At 36.7% G+C, this 23,503-nt stretch overlaps 1 protein-coding gene across 1 annotated transcript; it reads right to left on the reverse strand.

The window, feature by feature from the left end:
* Positions 1-1,387: 1,387 nt before the first annotated feature.
* Positions 1,388-16,781, reverse strand: LOC122042910 (BTB/POZ domain and ankyrin repeat-containing protein NPR1-like). The gene is made up of 4 exons (XM_042603304.1): positions 15,934-16,781; positions 8,701-9,448; positions 7,583-7,783; positions 1,388-1,839 (listed from the first exon to the last, which is right to left on the reverse strand). Exons 1-4 carry the CDS (start codon positions 16,516-16,518, stop codon positions 1,592-1,594), a joined length of 1,782 nt encoding a protein of 593 aa, XP_042459238.1. The 5' UTR covers positions 16,519-16,781; the 3' UTR covers positions 1,388-1,591.
* Between the last annotated feature and the right edge of the window lie 6,722 nt (positions 16,782-23,503).

Here is a 23,503-nt window from a genome sequence, read left to right on the forward strand (position 1 = left end):
GCTTTATTTATTACTAGTCTTTTAAATTTCTACTGCTAATTAATTCATATATCTTGCATTTGAGTTCTATGTTGTTTAGATTTCAGTAATTCACTGCTCCCTCTAACGTCATTTACTTAATCCTATATAAGACTCTCTACTAGCGACATTAATACTTGTGTCCAAAATATGCAAACTCGAGATTCCATTTGCACATGACTCTCACTCATAGCTCATAGTCTTTAAGTTTTCGCTAGTTTGCCTAACACTCCATGCATTTGAGACGTTATATATGTCCTTAAAATTGAGATCAGATCCTCTGATCCGTAATCCCTAGTTTTTTTTTTTTTTTTTGATCTTTTTCATAATTTGCATGTCGGATCACGGTTGGAATCCGACCAAAATTAACTACAATCTCCCTTAGGTTCACCTTGTCACCTAGGTTATAGTTTTTGGTTGAGTCAGACGGCTAGAGGTCGCTGACGGTGGATAGGCCTCCCCTGATCAGCACCATACAGTCTGTCCACCGCCGACGGCCTCCGACAGATAAAAAATTATAACCTAGATGGAAAAGTAAATCCAAGAAAGATCACAGCTAATTTTAACTGGATTCCGACCTCAACCCGACATGTAAATTAAAAAAAAAAAAAACGAATTGTAGATCAGAAGATCTAGACTCCCCAAAACCACACTCCTAGATTCCATACGTGTCCAAAGGTTGCACCTCTAGAACTTTGTTCACTTACCAAAAAGTCTCCTTCAAAACTCCCGATGTCTAAAAGCCACACCTCTAACACTTCATCCGCTTACTTGTGCTTGCCAAAAAGTCACACTTTTAGGGCTTTCCTAATTGCCCAAAGCCTTTACCTTCAGAACTTCTAATCTATCAAATCTCCTAAACCATCCTCCATCAATTTCAATCAAACCTTATCAACAATCTATCAAGTCCCTGCAAATGAACACACACGTCGAAACATCTTAATTGAACATGATACTTTAGAACTAACTGCACCAACAATTTCATGGTTAAGATTAAGAAAATTATTACTATCATATAATACAAATATTAATTTTCTTTATTATTAAAGATAAAGTTACGCTTTGCATAAAGAGCATAAAAACTCACGATCCTAAAATAAACTACTAAAATGTATTATCAGTCTCACCTCTACTACTAACACTTCAGTGTGAAATCTCTCAGATCCTTTCAATATTAAAGAACTTACAAATATGATTTTAACATATTAAAGACGCAAGAGAAGTCTCAAATCCTCTTATTCAAGACATAGAATTTAAATAATAATAATAATAATAATTTTATGAAAAGCAAAGACCCCTTCAAAAGAAAATGATGCTCCTCAATTTGCAACAGCAAAGCCACCTAACACTATACGACTAAAAATACATGTACAACATCACCAACTGCTGTAACGATCATTCCATTCAACTATTAGTAGCTACATACTCAACACTATACAGCTAAAAATACATGTACAGCATCACCAACTGGTTTGTCGTGGTTAAGTTACATAAACAAAATATATAGTGCGAGAAAACTGACACAGGACCCACATCAAATGGTACAAAATTCAGGTGAAAACCTCCTCATCATTTACCTTGTTGGATGAACAACCATTGAGGATGTTGATGGTGATGTGGAAGGCAAGGCTGACCGATTGAATTCCTCCTTATCCTCGCTGAATGCCTTTAACAAGACATCCTGCAACTCCAGAAATCTTCTCCTTTTTTCTTCTGAACTATTGCGCCCAAGACCAGCAGTGAGGTCTGTATGATCTTCATCATCCATGATCTTGTTAATGACATTAGAACACCGAGGGAAAAATTGCTTCCCGAGTTCCACTGAGAGGCAAAATTATCCACTTCAATCACTTAAATCATTAATTATCATCCAACAAGTAGTTTCCGAGCAGAGCAACATTAGAACAGATCAAATAAAATGGAAAGGCAGCCAGCTGCAGATATCACAATTGTGCAGTTTTATAATAATTTTCGAATTTAAGTCTCTTGTTCTGAAATGGCCTACACTCCTAATGATGTGATGTGCAAGGCTGAATTTAGTTTGAAATGTGGCTGAGACAACACCAATTTGAGCTTGATCTAAAAATAATGTCTTAACAATGCGAACATGTTAAATGAAATCCAATATTTTTCAAGCATAGTATAATGAGATGCATAAATCTAACAAGGACATATAGATTGTAAAATTAAATGAGAAACAAGTTGTTTTAAAACTATTGAAATTTTGGGCATATTTAAGCATTTAGCGCACATCTTTATATGATTCAAGCTAGTACAAGTTACCTTTTTATATATCAATATGCAGTACAAATTATTTGTATATGAATATTGAAGAAAATTATAAAAAAAATAATATTATAATATTTTACTGTGAAATTGAAATAGAATGAATCAAATAAGTTACCTCTTAAAGGTTTACTCAATATTCAACTTGATTGCTTGACTATTGAGGCTGCCTCCTGGATAATTTCAATTATCTAAATCCTATCTACTGTCCTGTCTTTGTTGTGTAGTTGTTCTATACCTCCCAGCCCCTTTTAATCTTTGTATTTTGTAACAAGTGCAGAAAATTACCATGGGCAATTGCCTTGCTCATTGCAAATATCCAAGGCAGATGTAGAATTTTTTATTTATTTTACAAATAGTTACAAAAATGAAGATGTTAAGGTAAATGTCCGAATATACTACAAGGATATATAGTATAAAAAAAGAAAATATTAGAAAGAAAGTCAAAGTTATGCCCATTGAGGGAAACCTCTGAAAACTGCCTTTAAAATAGTACGGATTTGTATTTAAGCGATCAATAAATACCTCAATTACATGACAAATAGGTACATTAATAGAAGAAGAAAGAGATCAAAGAAAACTGAATTAACAACGATAAAATAGAATAAAATTTATTTAAATATATATATGAGAATATAGTATCGACCTCACTTAGTGGGATAAAGCTTAGTTGTTGTTATTGTATATATGAGAATATAGTAAGGGATCAGGTCCCTAAATTGTGTAGGAGGATCCATATAAGCGACCCCACTTAGTGGAATAAAAACTTGATTGTTGTTGTATTTTAAATGAGTTCGAATCACCTCATTATGGGCCAATTAACTTGAAATCCAACATCTTCCACTTGGCACATGACGATAAAGAATTTTATTGCAATATATCTATGTAATAAAATCTTTACATTTTAATACTAGTAGCCGGATCGTGCAACCTGGCAAGTAATCCTGCACTTGGGAGTTTATTATATACATTTGCTAGGAACAATATAGTAGCTTTAACCTACAAGCCAATTAGAAAGGTAAGCTCAATATAACATCTCTAATCCTCCAAAAGGATGTCAAATAATCTTTCTTGTATCCATAATTGAGTCTTAACTTTCTCAAGCAACGATATTGGCTAGCTAATGACGCACCAAAAAAAGTTTTTCTTTTCCATTCAAAATTTATAATTCATATTTAGCTGCTTATCTACACATGTTATATGGACTAAATTATCCATGTCATAGTTAACATGCTAATACAGCAAACACCAAAGATAAATATTAAATAATAGTAGGCATCATAACCTCGAAAGGTCTAACACAATGGAGAAGCAAGGATGCATTCTTCTACTACCTTATTGGTCAAATCAACACACTAACTATGAATCATATGTTATAGGTGTATAACTTTCTGTGTCTTATAAAGAACTACACAAATCTTAGTTCAATTTCTTTTCAGTGCCTAACTTGAATTCTAAAAGTGCTCTCTCTTTCAGCAGGTAATTCCTAACAATTCACATTTGACTTTAATAAATCATTTGGATGTGGGTATCTAAATTAATTGTTAAAATATGTTTATAACCTAATCTTGTATTGTTAATGAGATGACAATTCTAGCCGTCTCTTTCTCTCCTAGTTGTGCAAGTGCTAAAGGCGATTACTTGCATAGCTAAGTTGGTAACCACGAGGTAGAATTGCCACATCAAGCAAGGGTCGAATCCTGGCAAAGCCGTGTGATCATACCCTCCCCCGTGGGAACCAACTAAAGTTTTTGATTTACTCCCTCCCAATGGTGTGGGTAGTCGTGGAGGGGCCGCCAAGGTGATGGATTTCACCTTTTGCCGTAGCTAAAGGTGATTACTTGTGTGAGAAAACCATTCTAAATCCTGTTGATATATTTTTCTAGAGACTCAAATAAGCATATATCACAATTCTAGCAATAATGCCTCTAATGTAGTTGTACTTGGGGGTTCAATGTGTTGCTCTACTATGATATTTGATATTGGAGGTTTTTTGTGTAGGCAATCATTGCTTGATTGTCACATAGATAATCAATGGTGCAACCCAATCAGTATAAACTTTTAAATTATCCAAAAATATTTAGCAAACAATTTGCAATACAGCTTGAACACACAGTGAATTCAGCTTGCATTATGCGAATGCTATGCAAATATTTCTATTTCTTACTAAACCACTATATAGTGCCTTTATTGAGTAAGAAAATATAAATTTATGTTGATCAAGGTCTTCTCTCCAATCAGCATCTAAATATCTAATTAACCTTAAGTCTAACCATTGTGGCAAAAGAGGAAATGTCAGAGACAACGTATCTTGGCAAGTGAAATCCTGAAGGCGAGACCTCCTAGTTCCTTGCAATACAAGGAAGTCCGGAGTCATGGGCTCTTGGTAAGTCTAAGACGAGAGTCTATTTTAAGTTTTAGGTAGACTTGATTTAAGAAAGTGAGAACTCGTCCACAAAGTAGGTTGTAGTCAATATTTCAGCCAACAGAGATTCAATCTACTAATAATTGTGTTGACAAAGCAGTTGGTTGACTCAGTCTAGATTGTTAGCAAATAAATGTTTCTATTCGTGAATAAGTCAACTGTGGTTACAGTAGTCGACTAATGAGAAGGAACAATCAATTGAAGAAAGTTGTTGATCTGACAGATTTGACAGCATTTGTCAAATGGCTCAAATTGTACAGCAGGATAGCCAACCGAATAGATCAGTCGACTCAAATATCCATTGAAAGACAAATAGTTGACTAAATGCAGGTGCAATCAGTCGATTGAGAAAGTTAACAATCGACTAATCTGTAGGTTGACAACAGCTGGTAGTTGTTGAGAAAAAGAAGCCTATAAGAAGCCATATAAAGGGAGAATTTGGCAATGCTCTTAAGCAATCAAACTAGATAGAAAGCAAGCAACAACAAGTGAAAGCAAGCCAAAGAAGAGTTCCATCTTGCAATCATTTCTTTGTGTTGAAAGTCGTTTTTGTTTCATCTTGTTTCTTTATATCTTCTTGTTCTTTGTAAGCTCAAATTGTAAGAGGTTTCTCTACCTTTGGAGGGTATCCAAGAAGGAAAAAGCATAGAGGAATTCTTAGAGCGACTCATCAACGAGTCATAAGTTGTGGAATAGAAATCAGGAGTTTCAAACCATATAAAAGGCTAAGTGTTAGCATTGCTTTTTAATTACGTTTTGATATTTTGTTGTGCACCAACACAATTGTAGACACGAGCATGTGAAATGCACGATCAACTATCCACCCCTTCCCCACGCCCTCTAGCCTCAATCCAACATAAAGCAGTGTTTATCCCCCATACACATGCTCACTCCATCACACCATTTCACTTGCATCTATTGTCATAAATTTAATTTGTGCATGAAATCAAGGCAAATACATCCTTGCAACTCCTTTATGCAGTGACAAATGTTGCTCTTCATTACATCTTTATACTAATTTGATGTTTATTCAAATGCATCTATCTATGTGTGTGCGCCATATGGCTATTAAAGCAAGCATACATTTTGAAAGTGTGCCATTTTAGAGAATGTGTCTCTCCACACAGCAGAATCCGATGTGAAGATCTTTGATATCAAGCATGATAGATGTTGGAAGAATATTTTGAGGTTCTTGCAACTAGTGGATTAATCACCTTCATGGTTTAATTACCTTCACAAAACCATGGACAATCAACATTCCTTGTCCAAGATTATTTGTGCATACATGATATGAGCATGTTGTTTCCTTGTGAAGGCTTTTAGAGACCACCACTAAGACTTTTAGCCTATAGACATGAAACCTAAGGCATACACAATCTGATGAGGATTTCTATACTTGCCTGCTCAAACAAGAGTTTTAGTTCTGGAACTAGTGTCTTCCCAGAGAATCATTACTCTCACTAATTTCAAGCTTGACCAAAGGTCCTAAGAAACTTAATTATTGGCCAAGATACAAGTGAGATAACGTCCTATACTAATGCATAGTTTGCTTAATATGTTCGTTCTTTTAACTTGTGCTTTTATTATATTTAAGGTTTAAAATCTTGAGTTGTGTTGTGGAGTTGTGGTCTTTGACTGAAAATATATGGTTTCATACTGTATCATGTTGTATTGGTACAATTTCAATACTTATTGAATTGAACTATTAATGATAACATGACTACTTTTAGTTAGAATGAGTTGTGTTAATAACACAAATAACATCCAATGTGGTCCGCCCGCATTGGCAGGAGCTTCGTGCACCGGTCTTTCCTTTTTTTATGAATCGTGTTAATAGACTATTTCATTGTAATTTAATAGTAATTTACTTAATAATTAATTAGATTTCTAATTGATGTTGATTAATTTGATCACCTCAATCCTCAAAGTTAAAAAATGCTTTCAACCACTTAAGTTATTTTTAGCTTTAGTATGCTTCTTCAGTTCAATTAAAATGTTGGAATGAGCAATAAGTAAATGAGTCCTTCCATCATCCTCTAAATTGAGTCACGTTTTTCTTTCATATTCTACAACATCGAGGTCATTTCACATTTGAAAGCCCTAGAGTACATAGTCACATAAAAAATAAATCTGATGGAACATGTCTTTTTGCGTCTCTTGTAAATAAATCTTTTAGTCTCACATGGGCACTGAAACTTGTTCCTTTCCTTCTCTTATAAATAGATTTTATTTAGTCTTCCCTTTTACATATATCTAAATTTCGATTACTCGATTATCTAATAAGAATTCATGGAATAATAATTCTTTCTACATATGCATATATATTATATATAATATAATAGAAAGGCGAAAAGCATTAACCAAAGCTCGAATATAGTCCAATGGATGCCTATAAACATCTAACTCCCTTCAGATGGGGTGATAGGGTGCTCTCAAACCAACACAGCCTTTCAAGTAAAGCCATATATTTCTATAAAAAATATTTAAAGTTTCAAATCAAATTAATAAAAACATTACAAAACTTTTGTATGTTGCTCTGAGATTTAGTTCCAAGTGTTCTAATATTTGTAAACCAGTGCAAACTTTGACAAATCTGCAAGAATATGCAATGAAGTCCAGGGATACAGTTGAAAGAAGTCGTATTGCATCAATAGCAAGAATTTTCTATCCTTAATATAAATTTCCTAGAATTACCTAGTTTATAGATAAATTTTATGCAATAATTTAGAATTCATCTCTTATTCCAGTAGTTGTGGTCTTAAATAAGATTTTACATATTGCAGCTAGAATTTTTTTTGTACAAAATTTAGCACCAAAAATGTGAGAACAAAAGAAATATTGTTGAAGAGTTACCTGTTCGGGAAAGTGCTCTAATACGTCTTAGGAGCTCGTCTTTCATTTCAACTGGTGCTTCATCTAGTTCCATTGTAGTAATTGGATTCCCATTAGACTGTTCGGTATCCAACCCTAAGGTGAATTCCAATGTGCCATCAACTTGAGCAATATCCATGGCAACTCTTGCTTCCATAGGGAATAATAGTCTAGCCAGAGCAACTGCACATAATGAAATGAAATGAACATTAATAAGATTTCCATATTCTTTTGTGGTTTTAAGTCCATGAGTTCAATCTTGTGCAGTAGTAACGATGCACGCCATCATTTCAGCATAATACTAATGTGTTTGTGGTTCTAAGGTCACAAGTAGTATTGTGGAGTATGTAGTAATTATTCTGTGATCATTTCAGCATAAATAGAATATTTATATAATTATATAACTCACTGTACTTATACTTCAGGGTTTCTTCAAATTCTTTAAAAATGAAATCGTTTGGACAAGGTTTTCTCCAGCTTTTTATTAATGGGCCATCAGCATGTTAGAAATGGGAACAATCCAGGAGCTATTGGAAATGATGGAATCTGGCTTGGTCCAACATCAATGCTTCTCCCGATTTATGTTCGATGAAAGTTTTAAAACAAAACTAAACCAAGTAGAACAGACTTAGTGAACAGGATAAATACATCTTTTAAAACAGCAAGCACAATTTTGTATGATAGCTCTAAGCCTCCAACTCTGTGAACCAGGTAGAACAAGCCAACTGCATATGAAACATCAATAAATAGTTTGTTGTCAAGGTTAGATAGAATATCACTACCACAGCCTTAATGGAAATTCTGACAAACCAACAGACTACCATTACAATCCTTATGACTGTGTGATTAATTCTTCTTAGCCCCGAATGGTCTCATCCATCTACGAGGTGTTCACTAGGATTAGACTGTAACTGTCCTCACTGATGTTTGCGTAATTAATGTTTCTTAGCTCCAACTAATTTCGTATAAATAAAAGTGAAAAAAAAACTTTGGTTAATTTATCTGTAATCTACAATTTATTCATCACAACTAGATCAATATGGAAAAATAGAACTATTGAATTAGGATAGAAGCAAGCATAGAATCAGAAATAGTATCACCTCGATTTTCAAGGTACAATAATTTTCCTCGCAAATCATCACCAGCAATTGCAAGAGAAACTGAAGCTTCTCCCAATTGTGGGTCTCTTCTTTCAGCTTGCTCTAATATCTCAATACACAAGCGACTCTTGGGAGATGCTTCTCCTTCTTCAGTTGATCTGAGATACTCCACAGACTTGGTAAGTCGTTTTGCAATCTGAATTGCTTTCCTTCCGTCTGATGTAAGATCAGAGGGTCTAGCTCCCTTTGTTAGAAGAGACACAATTATCTTAGGTTCCTTGCGCATTGCAGCAATGTGGAGTACAGTATAACCTCTTTGGTCTCTATGATTAACGTCTGCAAGTGCAAGATCTAAGAGTTCAGTTGTAATTTTTGGATCGCAAAATGCTACTGCATAATGCAATGCACATGCATTATCTAGAGTGGTGTTCCCTTCTCCTAATAGCATTCTAACTAATTCAAGATCGTCAATCTCAAGAGCTTTATGTATTCTCCTCACATGCTTGTCCGGGAAGCCACTGCTTTCAGGTTCTACTAATCCCAATTTCAAGCGTGAATCCATAATTTGCTCTGCGAGATCAGGAGGCACTGTCTTCTCAAGGGTAACAATATCCAAATCTGACTTTATTATGATGTCTATGCACTTGTTGACCAAACTGACACATAAGTTCTCACATAATTTTGCCACAACTAGAACCATTGGTATATCATCTATTGCCACCTTCTCGAGAATATCAAGGAGGTGTCTCTGCAATCAAAGTAACTACTTTTGCATCACTTCAAGAAAATAACATCACAAAAAATATCCACGAATGGGAATTTTTTAAACAAGTGCAAGGATAACATGTGGGCATAGCAGTCTAAAGTAATGGTAGCTAACAACTAAAGAGACGGACTCAACCATGCTTCAAAGTTATAGAATTATCTATGTATCAATAAAAACAAATCAGAAAATTTACATAATACCATTATTATCATCATTGAGCCAAACCATGTTTTTGGTTGAAGTACTACGTGAAGTGACCTACGCTTTAAACTCAACTATTTAAAGTCAACTACGTGGATCGTTCATTGAGCTCTATGAGTATATATATATTATTAGGATCCAAATCAACTAAATTATTGTTGGATAATCTTTGGTTTAAGATTGTTGCCGAAGATAAATGAGAAATTGCTGAATTTAAAATTACTGAATTTAAAATTAAACTTATCTATTTTACCGAGATGGGCTTGACGTGCTGAACTCCAAGTTGGGAAGGCCGAGCCGAGAGCCCCGAGCTGCCAAGTTGTCAGCGAAGGCCGAATTGGTTGGCCAGGCTGAGCTGTCAAAGAAGGTCGAGCTGGTAGGGAAGGCCAAGCTACCCGAGGCTGAGCAGCCTAGTCGTCTAAGTGCCCGTGGCCGAGTAGCCAAGCTACCAAGTGGTCAAATTTCCAAGTAGGCCAAGTGGCTAAGCTGCCAAGTGGCCGAACTGCATCGAGGTGTCGATTGGCCAAGTTGGCATGTAAGGAGGCCATGTAAGAAGCTACCGAGCTGGGAGGTTGGGCAGGGAACTACCAAACTGGAAGTTGGACAGGGAGCTGCGAAGCCGGACCGAGTAGGGAGCTACAAAGTCGGAGGTCAGGTAGGGAGCTATCAAACTGCAGAGTCGGGAGGCTAGGTAGGGAGCTGTCGAATTGTCGAGCTAGGAGGTCGAATAGGGAGTTGTAGAACTGTTGAGTCGAGAAGCAGGTTTTGGAGCCGCCAAACGGGAGACCAAACCAAGAGCCATCGAACGAGAGGTCGGGCAAGGAAGCTGAGCAGGGAAGCCAAGTGAGGAGGTCCCTGAGCAAGGATTTAGGGTTGTCGAGCAAGGAGAAGGGCCGCCAGGAAGCAGGGTTGTCGAGTTAGGAGGCAAGGCTACCAAGAGGGGAGGTGTGTTAACTGTGTTAGACACAGTTTCTTTAAAACAGAATCGTTCCCTCTCTGGTAGTTCTTAGAAGTTCGCACGGACATCTGTTTCCCAATATACAATGACTCAACCATGTTAGCTGTCAAGCAAGGCTACTCGATAGGGAGGTGGAGAACATGGGGGAAGGACTTGGATGGATTCTTCTCTATTATCTTTCCATGCCTTCTGCCCAAGGTAGGAGCCTCCTTTTATAAGTTCGAAACCTTAGTAACATTAAATTGCGGCTACAGGCCATTAATGTGTCTGCCCACACTTGAGGCTGGCAGGAAAAATAGTCCAGGTTGCACTCGCACACAAGTCAACTAGATTTAGTGCAATTCGGGCCCTAGATTTACACCCCCTGTAGCCGCGCGCGTGACAAAGCGCCTCTCATCCATACATATTCACAACATCTAACGTTGTGATTCAATATAAACTCAACCTTAATGCCATGAAACTCTTAATATGGGACTAAACTCTCATTCATATTGGAATCTTTTTTCCATTTAATTTTCCAACAGTTTTATCTATATGTATAGATAGATTATAATATATAAAACTAAATTTTTGTTTGGTCTCCCTCTTCCCTTTACAACTTACACTCTAATCCATTCAACTCTTCCGATCAAAGAATTTATTGATAGCCTTTGAACATGTTCATACCATCTCCATATATTTTCTCATGCTTTATCATCTATTTGAGCTATATCTAATTATGAATACTCCATTTTGATTTGAAATCTCATAATAACCAAGTTTCTCATCTTAGATAAAGAAACAAAGCCTAATAACAAGGAAGATACAACAATTGTTTTTCACCATCTAAGAAGGTAAATAGGCAAGAGTCATGCAAAATGAAGGAGATCCTACAGGGTATTGTGAGGTGATTCCACTTATTTGTAAGATCATGCAACTTAGAGTTCTTTATTACTTTTATTTTTTGGCAAAAGATTAGCTTCAATGGCCCCTGATAGACCTACATTAACATGGTCTCCAACCTCTAAGTTATACATTTGGTCTATTAAGCTATAAACTCTAGTGATTGTGGAGAAATTTTAAATGTTCTGAGCAATTACATAACTACTTATAAATTCTGTAATACAAAAAAATGGTAAAATATATTCCTTGGTGTGAAATAAAAAATGGGCAGAAGAAGGTGGAAATTGGAGATGCATGAGGATCTATGATGATCGAAGAGCTAGGGGGGAAAACAAGGTATGATTTTTTTTTTTCTAACAAAGGTCAAAATAAACAAGTTAAATGCAAGGAAATTAGTAAAGATATAAACACGGGAAATGAAAATGCAAACTCTAGAGATTTAATGTGATTTAAAACTTGAGTTCCTGCTCCACGTCCTATGGCCGGTGTGCACTTCAACCCTTATTTGACTAGAAATGTGTTAGGACCATTAGGTATGTGGATGAGATGATGGGATGATTGGGGGTGGGGTGGGAGTCATCTGGTACCTCCAAATGTAATTTCTGACTTCTCTTGTTCTCCATAATCACTAGAACATGGTGTTATGTGGTTTGACAATCCCTTGGACTCCTATTCCACAATCTATGATCCGTTGAGAAGCCGCCAATTTTCTCCTTCTCGGTCAACTATCGGAAGTGGAAAAACCTCTTACAAGTATAAGATTACAATTGAAGATTACAAAAAACACAAGGAAGAAGATTTATAATAGGGTTTGGCCAACATTATTTTGCCCTCCACCGAGCTCCCGTTTTATAGTATCAATCAATCGCATCGATCAATCGACTAGTATGCAATAAATGTTGAGAATCTGACTGTTGGTGAGTAGCAATGGATCTTTCTTGCTTTTCAACATCAGTCAATTGGAATCATAGCATCAATCGACCAATGTGCCATCAGTCGATTGCCCAATCAATTGCTCTCTTGAACTGAACATTCTATTTGTTGGCTTCTCGACCTAAGTCGACAATCCAATTGACTTGACCATCAGTCGACCACATTGACTAATTAAAACTAGAAGCCTCGAAACATTAGGGTTTTGGGTTTCTCTATTCCACCAGTCGACTAATTTTCCATTCCAGTCAACTAGACTCACAACTATAATCATCCTAATGATTGAATCCACCTAAGCTGAGTTCTACCCTTGCCCTATACATACAAGTCACTCAACTATCACAGCTCACAACCGGAGTCTTACCACCGCAACTTGCCTTGCCCATTGGTCATCTCCTATCAAGTTATTTAGTCCCTGGAATGCACACAAGCCCTCAATTTTTCCACATGTCATCCTTCAGGTCTTCAATCATGTAGTGTTGGTGCAGTTGTGCCCCAATCCAACGCAACCTTGCTTTGATGTTTAGGCAAAGGGTTTAATTTAGGCCTTACATTGTATTTTGACATGTGTCTTTGAATTTGTAGGAACTTGCAGGAACAAGATATCAAGTGATGATTAAATGATGACTTAGCGTGATCAAGGTGGCATGCAATGGCTTGGAGGTCTATAGAGATCAAAGACAAATGATATGAGACATTTGAGGGACCTTAGGCTGAAAAGCACAACTCTGGAGCAATGACTTAGGGTAGCCAAGTTGGAAACTCAATGGCTCAAGGTGAAGAAGATTACATGAGGCAAATTGAGGGATCACAAGACAAGGAGCAATGAGGATGACAGTTTATGGAGGTTGACTATGTAGGTGAAAACGTGAAGAATAGTATGTGGAGGATGCAAGGGTTCATGTACATCTAAGGGACAGACTAATCTAACAGGAGGGAAATGGTTATGGGAAAAAGTAAAGTTGCGAATGAACTTTGGTGTGAGTTGAGTGTTAAGTGACTTATATGTATAGAATGAGAGTAGAAATCAACGTAGACAATCTCGAGCTTAGATTTGGTCATCCTTAGGGTTCCCAATCGACAATGGACAATAGTCGATTGGGGGAATGGGGAAACCAACACCCTAAAGATTCAAGGTTTAGGGTTTAACCAATCGATTGATAAAGCAGTCAACTGTCTAATGTCCAGGAGACAATGAACATAAAGTTCTATTCAGTTGACCAATCGAGTGAGCAATTGACTGACACATCAATCAACTTATGGTAAGTTACTAGTTGACTAATGCTTAGATGGAAAGTAGAAAACAGTTGCAACAATTGTCATATCGTGATGGAGTAGTCGATTGATGTTGGACAATGAACAAGTGAGGGATGAAGGATTGAAGGCTATTTAAAGAGGGTACAGTGAAGATTTTGAAGCTGGAGAAATAAGATTGGTTAGATCTTATTAGAGCTTCTGCCTTGTACTCTAAACCTATCTTGTAATCCTTGTTCTTATAAGAGGTTTCTGCACCTCAAGTAGTTGACCGAGAATGAGAAAGATAGTGACTTTCAAGATTTAATTCACCAATGGATCATAGATCGTTGGGTATGAGTTTGAGGGACTATCAAACCATGTAAACACATTGTGTTAGTGATTGTAGTAAGCTTGCTTGTATTTATTTTATTTTTGTTGTGCTAATCGTATTTGACAGTGCTAGTTTAATAACGACAGTATTAGAATCATACTTGTAGGTTTAATCGCTATTCACCCACCTCTAACACATCATCACGGTCTTAACACATAGTACGCCTCTATTGGTTTTTTTCCTTACTGCCTCAATGCTCCTCGTCCAATGGTCCCTCGGAAGCTTCATGTCATTCGTCTTCGACCTTTACACACCTTGAGTCATTGAACTACTAACTTGGCAGCATCAAGTCATCGCTCTAAAGTTGCTCTAACACCATCGCAATGCTCACATCCTGCGGTCCCTCAGATGTCTCATGCTATCTTTTTCCAATCTCTACATACCTCCAAGCACTAAGCATGCCACCTTAGTCACACTAAGTCATCAACATATACAACTCGGTCTCATCAAGCCACAAACTCTCCAAGTTCCATGTGTGTTCCTGCAAGTCCCTATACACTTAAAAACACATATCAAATCACAAAACAAAGTCTAAATTAAATCCTTTACCCAAAGCTTAAAATCCAAAGTCACATCGGACCTCTCATGGCAGGCAGGCACGATCCCTCGGATGTTTCATGTCATTCGTCTTCAATCTTTACACACCTCAAGCCATTGAACTGCTAACTTGGCAGCATCAAGTCATCGCTCTAAAGTTGCTCTAACACCATCCCAGTGCCCACATCTTGTTGTCCCTCAGATGTCTCATGCTTTCCTTTTCCAATCTCTACAGACCTCCAAGCACTAAGTGCGCCACCTTAGTCACACTAAGTCATCATCATATACAATTCGGTCTCATCAAGACACAAGCTCTCCAAGTTCCATATGTGTTACTGCAAGTCCCTACACACTTAAATACATATCAAATCACAAAACAAAGTCTAACTTAAACCCTTTACCAAGATTAAAACCCAAAGTCACCTCGGGCGTCTCAAGGCACAATTGCACCAATAAAATGTTCTTAGTTTTTGTCGCCAATGGGTTAACTATGGAAGCAATAGCTCAACTACAAATTATAAACACATTAGCCTAGCTACAAACAAGTGACGCAAAATGAAGTTTTCTTTGTTGTGTGTAACAACAAATTTAAAGATGTGAAACTCTTTGAGATGTGCTAATGTACATTGAAAGTGCTAACACCTCTCTTTTAGTTTTTAATTATATAGAACCTTACGCAGCATCATTCCATATTTGTTGGTCTATTGGTGGTAATATTCCTTGATTTTTTTCTTTGGATCCTTTCATTCATGTTTCAAGTTTATTAAGATAACTTTGAACCCCATGAACACTGTTTATTAACAGAATGCATATCTGAATCAAATTAAAAATTGCTATTATGACTAGAATAACTTCAGAAACAGCACATTTCATTAAACTAGCCTGATGATAGCACAATCATATTGAAAACACCAGCATATCTGATAGGAATGAAAAATCTAAAACCTACTTGTAGGTAATCTGGATGGAATCACTATTATCATCCAAGACTATTTTTTCGGAAAAAAAGAGTGATACTCTGTATCGTGATCTTGTATACAAATCAAGTTAACTAACATTCTAAAGCTGGTGCGACATTCATATGGAAAGAAACATTAGTGAAGGGATTATGAGATGCCTTAGAAACTAGTTGGCTATAAAAAAGGAATATATATATATATAAGTTATGCTACTTTGTAGGATAACAATAGTTAACAATGATTTGGTAGAAAGATCATGCTTGGAAGTTGTAATCTATGGTTTAATACGCAGAAAAACCGCTAGAAATGTGAGAAAGAAGAGCGGTGGAGTGACAACAGAGAGATCTGAGTAGTTTATCGGGCATCAGCTTGCCTGAAAGAGGCTAACGAGCTCAGAGATTCGGAAGACGAAGGAAGCATAGAGCATCTCCATGATGAAATCAACAGCTGTCCGGCAAGCCTCGTGCTGGCACTCCTCGTCGACGCACATCCAGACCTCCTTGGGAAGCGGCGAAAGCTTCCCACTGTAGAAGTACCCAAGCACCACCACCAGGGCGTCGTAGCCGACATCCACTTCCTTGACCAGCTCCTTCAACTCGAATGTCACCAGGTGTGGCGCCGACGGCTCCCTGCGTCGCCGAGCTAACTCCTCCTTAAAGAAGGGGCTTCGAGAGGAAAGCACGCACTGGTGCACCCGGAGCTCGCAGGGTAGCGCGCCGCCGCCTCCGTCGCTGCGGGGTCCGACGACGATGCGAGCGTCGGCGAGGAAGTCGAAGTCAGGCGACTGGAAGGCCGATCCCAGATTGTCCGAGAGGCGGCGAAGGGCATCGACCTCCGCGGCGGGAGCGGCGTAGTCGAGCGAAGCCCCGGCGTGAATGGGAAAGTGGACGCTGCTGCTGTTGTCGGAGTCGGAGAAGGCAGAGAAGGCGGTGGCGGCCGTGAGATAGCTGTAATCCATACGCCGTCGCTTTGAGTTGACCGGTATAAACCCTCAGAACAGAACGGAACGGAACGGAACGGAACGGGACGTTGAAAAAGAAAGCCGCGAGGAAGAGTGTGAAAGGGGAGAAGGTCAAAAGTAGACAAAGGAAGATACTCTATCAAACATACTTATTTATACTAAAGTTCTACTTAATAAATAACACTTGCCTACAAGAAAATAGATTTTTCAATTGTTATGACTTTTTAGTGAGTCATTTCTATTATATTTGTGTTTTTTTATACGGAAAAACCTCTTATAAGAAAATAGACAAGAAAATTCAAAGTTATAAATTTTTTAATTTTTTACGAGTGGTACAATGAATTTTTTTTTAATCTCATAAGTAAGATTTTAAAAGAATTAAATGTTCATAAGCAAACTTTGTATTCGGCTTATGAACACTTATTTATGTAGATAAATTTTCAATGGATACATCTCTTCGAAAAAGAAATCATCTCATTTCCTAGCTATTTAATAGTCCTCGTAATTTACCTCTATAAACTCTAATCAATTTAAGAGGTATCTGGATGAGCATAATCAATTTTTATTATAACCGTGAGCACTTATTTATATATTTGTTTAATATATAACATCAATTAAATAAATAAGTTTAAATAACTCATTAAATTAAATAAATAAATTTGAATACATATGTGTTCAATTTATTGATATTCATAAATAATGTTCATGGACAATATTTATAAATAAAGTTTGTGAACCGTATTTATCAACAAAATTTTTATCAAATTTATCAATAGTCAAAAAAGATCTTAAAATAAACAAACAAGCTTGTAATATTAATCTCATTAACCAACCAAACAACTTTTAAAATATAAAAGTTTTAAACAATAAAAAAAATTTGAATTGAGATCTTAATAACATCTATATGAATCAAACTCAAACTAAGATTGAACGAAGTTCAAGCTTATAAAAATGGAACTAAGCCAACTTTGAACAATTATTTCAATTGCTTAATTTATTTTAGGCTTAGCTTTGTTAGAACCGGTGCAAGCTAAAGAGAATAAATAACTCTTTTCACGTCGATAGATTGTGCAGTAGAAACTTGAAGCAAATCGACGCACTATAAGCACAATGCAAACACGATTAGTTTATTTGGTTCACAACCTCCCAAAGTTGTTACATCCAAGGCCTAGTTTTAACGAACTACTGCAACTAACTTCAGCATCTCCGATACCTTCCAAAGGCACAGAAATCTCTTACAACTTATTTTAAAAACAATACAATAAGAAACCAAAAATACAAATACAAATACAAATTAAAGTAAAACTAATGAAAACTTGCTTTGGATACGTTCTTGTTGCTTTGGATTATCTTTTGAAGATAAGAAATGCAACAACACTTCATCTTTAAACCCTCAAGAATCGATAGCTTCAAGCTTCCACGAAACCCTCTTTTATAAGGTTGTTGTCAGACTAATTTTCACCTATCAATCGACTGCTAGCTTCCATCAATCAGTTGCATGTCCTGTCGAATCCGACCATTGTACCTACAGAATGACTCTTTCCAACTCTATTTAACTACCATCAGTCGACTTTTAAACCTTATCAATCGATTAATAGGTAACCAGGTGAGTTTGCAGTCAATTTTTGAACTTTCTATTCACTACCACAGTTGCATTAGTTGATTGCTAAAACTTATAAGAATAGGCAACCAGTCAAATATTCATTTGATTTATAAACCTTTTGTTCACTACTATAGTATCATCAGTCAATTGCTCAAACTCATCAATCGACTAATAGGCAACTAGTCGAGTTCTAAACTTTTTGTTCGTTGCTATAGTGCCAACAATCGATTGATCAAATCATCAATCGACAGGTACTATAATAAAATATTGTAGCAGAAACTCTAAACCTTGATAATGTACCAACCCTAGTTATTATAGGAAACCTAAAAACTCCTCCAAATCCAATTTCAGATTTAGAGTCTATCGGTCGATCAATATACTGATAAATAGAACTATATCATCGCAATAAAGTATCAAATAATTCCTAAAACCCCCTCTAAACTAATGTAGTAGGGAAGAAGATTGAGGTTCTCATAAAGACTATGGAGTTGGTTAATCCTATATTAGGATTTTTTTTTTTTCCCCATTTTTATGGGGGTCTTCAAGAGTGAAACAATTAATAACAAAACAAAAGAACTAAGAACATTCACTTAATGAAAATTCAAACAACTATTCTACAAATGTAAATTGATCCTAGAATTGAGGAAACAAGCAATCTAACCTAATTGGAATTACTGTTCTAAAGGAAACAACCAAGATTAACAATTGTCAACCACATTAACTAGGTAATCAAGACTACAAATAAAATCGGCAAAAGCATTAACAGGGAAATTTAAATCAATTCATGATTCAAGGAAATTAGATCTACAATGAATCATGAAATAATACTAGACCAAGTGTTATTCACAATCAAAACTAGGGCAAACCCAAGTTCATTAGATCGAAAACAAAGAAAAGGACTTAGCGAAGATGATCGGCAGCACTTTGGATGGGTTGGAGCTGATGAAGAATCGAGTGAAAGGTAGTTGGAATCTAGATTTCTAGAAGAGTAGGGAATCCCCTTTCCTTTTTTAGAACTTCGACAATTGGTGACAGTGAACAACAATGGACTGAATGAAGTTGGCGGAGAAATACGGCTGATGGAGGATGTCAGTGGTGACGATGTCATGGGTGAGGATGTCGGGGGCCTAAGGACTGAGTAGAGATGGCAACCCCTCTTGTCTTCTCATGTTCATAACTCTGGTGGAAGGAAGAAATCGCAGGTGGAAGATTCTCGATCTCCTCTCTTCAACGCGCGTGTGATCCACTCCTTAGATCCATTGTAGCTCCTCTTTCAAAAACTCAAATCTAGATTAATGGTTGACAACATTCCAAATCTTATCCAAGGGCTGAGAATGCTTCAGATCTAATCCAAAGGCTGAAATTTCCATAAGTGGTCATTATCTCCTCTCCCTTGGATATGACTCAAATCTTGATAGACGATTCAAATTGCACCAAAGCTTAGATTAATGGTCCAGATTCTGGATTGGCCTCCTTACTTAACCTTGGCTTTAAGCTCAGCCGGTTTGGTTTGACTTGAATTTGTGGCTCACCTTGAGCTCCTACAAAACTAATTCCGCATTTTAGGTATAATATTGCCAATACAAGAGAGTTTTGATTGATTGACCAACAAATGAATCCACTCGTAAAACATTTAATAAACACAGTTTAGAATATATGCATGGATTAAGAACACGAATATAAGGCTAAAATCTTGTGTCAAAATGTCAGTTATCATATACCCTATCAATCAATTAATACGCATGTTGCAATCTTACAAGTATAAATTCTCATCTTGCCTAGTATCCCTCAACTTACTAGGATTTCTTTTTATCTGGCATCATATCAACCTTAACCTATTAGCACTTCTCGTTGTCTCATATCTGATCAACCTTGACGTACTAGGACTTCATCGTTCTCACATAATATCCGATCTTTCATGATCTATTAGGACTTTCCATACTTGTCAAGCATCCCGTCTTCCACAACCTGTTAGGGCTTTCATCTACATGTCAAGTGTTTGATTTTCTATGATCCACTTGAACTTTATCTATTATACGCTAAGTGTCGAGTCAGTCTTGATCGACTCAGACTTTGTTCTCATGTCAACTCTCTATTGAACTCCCGGTCACCAAGTGTTTGTCAATCATGACTCACTTAGATCTTGTCTCATGTCAACTCTCTATTGGACTTCCAACTGCTAATTTCAGAATAATTGTGATCCACTTGGATTTTTCTCTTGCCAATAATATATTTATTAATTGTCAAGTATCTGATCAACCGTGACATACTTGACATCTCACTAAACGAACTAATATATTGATCAAATATTGAAACTCAACTCGAGTCAGTTCGATCTTAATCAACCTGGGCAACCTTGACTAGAGGTCGATTGCACTAACTCAGTTATTTTATCAAATAAGCTTACACAACACAAAGTTTGGATTAATTGACTCGTTTACAACCGTACTTATAAGAAATTTTAAAGGTGATAATTTCATTATTGATTTTTCATGTATGTCAAAGGGGAGCAATTAAATTCTTAAATTTCACTCTTAAGTGACTTAAGAAAAAGGGAAATGACCTAAGAATGGAAGGAAATGGAAAATTAAAACTTTAATGACTTGAAATTTCATGACTCAAATATTGAGTTTTTATTATTTTAACTTAAATATATTGTCAGACATTAAAAAATAATTCAGTTTGATTAATTGATTAATTTTTGGAGAGACTAAGATATTGAAGAGATTATTGGTGCAGTTACACCTAAGTGGTTGTGTTCAACCAAGTGATTTTGATAATTACGTAAAGGTTTATGTTAGGTGTATATTGTGATTATTGATATAGTTTAATTTGTCAAATGTGCAAGTGCAAGTTATTTGACAAACTTATTGTAGGCGTAATGGATAAAATCCTAACAACTAGACATAAGATCGTGATGCGCTAGAGGGGGTGAATAGCGCTTGGTCGATATTACTTTTCTATAACATTAGTACGCATTGGAATAAAAAAGAAATAAAAATAAGTGCTCAAATAAGAGACACATGATTTATGTGATTCGGCAACCCCTCACAGTTCCTACTCCATGACTTGTACCTCGATTGCAAGCCACTAATATTTCTCATTTCCAGAAACCTTTTGGAGGTGAAGAAACTTTTTACAAATTATAAGTACAATACAAACAAACAAGTAAAAAGAATACTGATAATAAAAATATTAAAACAAGACAATGTTACTAAGATCTTGATCTCCTCTAGAAGCCTTGAATGCAACTACCCTCTTCTTGGAACCTCTTGGATCTCACGAACTGCAAGGGTTTCAAGAGCTTTGAGAGAATTGAGTGTATTGTACTTTGAACATGAACTTCTGGCCTCCTTTTATAGCCATCTCTCGAGTTGCTAACGTGACACCTATCTGAACGCTTGGACTCTGCTGACTTAACTCCATGAACAAGTCACTCTTCATTCGACCTGGCTGATGTGGAACCTCTCTGATGACTTGGACTAACTCAGGTAACTTGGAAGCCCAGACAATCCGGATCTCTAACCGACTCACTAGATTTGTGCTTTAGGTCACCCAGACATCTTCTAGTCGCTCGGACGTTCAGGTGGCTTAGATCTTTTTCGATCGCTCGAAATTTTTGAGTATTAATTATTAACACCAACTTCCTGTAACATAGAGTTAGTCTAAAAATATATATTATAGTCATATATTTTGTATCTAATCTACCTGATCTAGTAAGTCTACCACTGTTTAGTCTATTCGATCTACCGGCACTTATTACTTGCTTAATTAGAGTTCACTCCTCTAATATTTTCCCTTTGTTTGATGTTCACACATATAAGACTTCTCTCTACCAAGAGTTCACTCCTCTAGGTTTCCAACTTTGCCTAACATTTGATTCCTTACACTCTGCTAAGACTTTCCACTTGCCAAACATTTGCTAACTTTTAACTTACTTGGACTTTCACCAACTATTAAGTATCCGATCATCTTTGATATGCTTGGACTTTTATCAATTTCCTAACTCTCGGTCAACCTTGATCATACTCACACACTTAGATATATTATCAATCATCAAAAACCCTAAAGTAAAGATCTATTGCACCCCTTCAGTGCATTGGAGGCGCCTCAAGTTGGGGTGCGCACGAGTTATATATATATATATATATATATATATATATATATATATATATAACTCGTGCGCATCCCAACTTGAGGCACCTCTAATGCATTGAAGGTGTCTTCGTCAATTTTTTTATTCCAGGCGCCTTAATTCATTTTTTTTAATTTTTTAAAGTTTCCTAAATCTTAAACCCTAAATACATATATTATATCATGTGAGTGTCTATTTTTTTAGTTTAATATTATTTTTAGCTTGAATACTATAACCCAACCCTTAAATCCTAAAAATAAAATATAATTGGCCTAACCTCAGAGCTAAAAAAATAAAAAATATTATTAGGTACCCTAAATATATACCCCGTGAGCACTTGAAAACATCCTAGGCTAAATAGGATGTAATGCTACGAGAAAATATTTCCAAAGAGGTAATGGTATCAATTTGGATTATGTCGAAAAACTTAGAACCAAAAAATGAGAAAACAAAAAATTTTCACCCTTTTTACCTGATTGGTGGTTGCACCAAATCAGAGCGGTACCTGCTCTGATACCACATGTTGGATCGAAAAGAATGCTAGAGGGGGAGGGGGTGAATAGAGATCATTGAAAATCGAGAATTAAATTGAGTACGCATCGGACAGATAACAATGAAAACAACGCTAACAAATCAAATTTTACTTGGTTCGGAGCCTTCATCGACTCCTACTCCAAGGCATGCATGTGAGAGTTCTTTCAGTGAGCAATTCATTAATAGTTCGCAAATCTTTTACAAAAATAATACAATGAATGTATAATCTTAAGTGCAGAAGTAAACAAGTATACCAACAACCTCTCAGAGATCTGGAAGATTGTACTTTTAGTTGTTGGAGTCGCGTCACTTTGTCGTCGGAGTTGTGTTGCTCGGTCGTCGGAGCAACGCCACTCGGCCGTCGGAGTCGCGTCGTGGAGTTGCAGGAGCGTCTTTGGAGCAGCGTGCAAGAAAGTAATCGCAAAAGAAACTTGTTATTTTGTGCTCCTGGTGGAAGACTGCTTATATAGGCAGTTCCGGGTGCCTGGATCCCCTCCAAGCGCCTGAACCATGATGTTAGCCAACCAATCAGCGCGCTCCAAGCTCGCAACAATATAAGCTTTGACCATTCCGAGCGCCTGAACCAACTTCGGGCACCCGGACCACTCTAAGAGCCCTGATCCCTTCCGGTTGTCCGAATCCCTTCCGAGCGCCTGGACTTCCTTTTCCAGCAAATTGATTTCTTGCAAGAAAAAGTTAGTCTGAGACAA

The sequence above is a fragment of the Zingiber officinale genome, chromosome 2A (genome assembly GCF_018446385.1).
Source record: "Zingiber officinale cultivar Zhangliang chromosome 2A, Zo_v1.1, whole genome shotgun sequence".
NCBI lineage: Eukaryota > Viridiplantae > Streptophyta > Magnoliopsida > Zingiberales > Zingiberaceae > Zingiber > Zingiber officinale.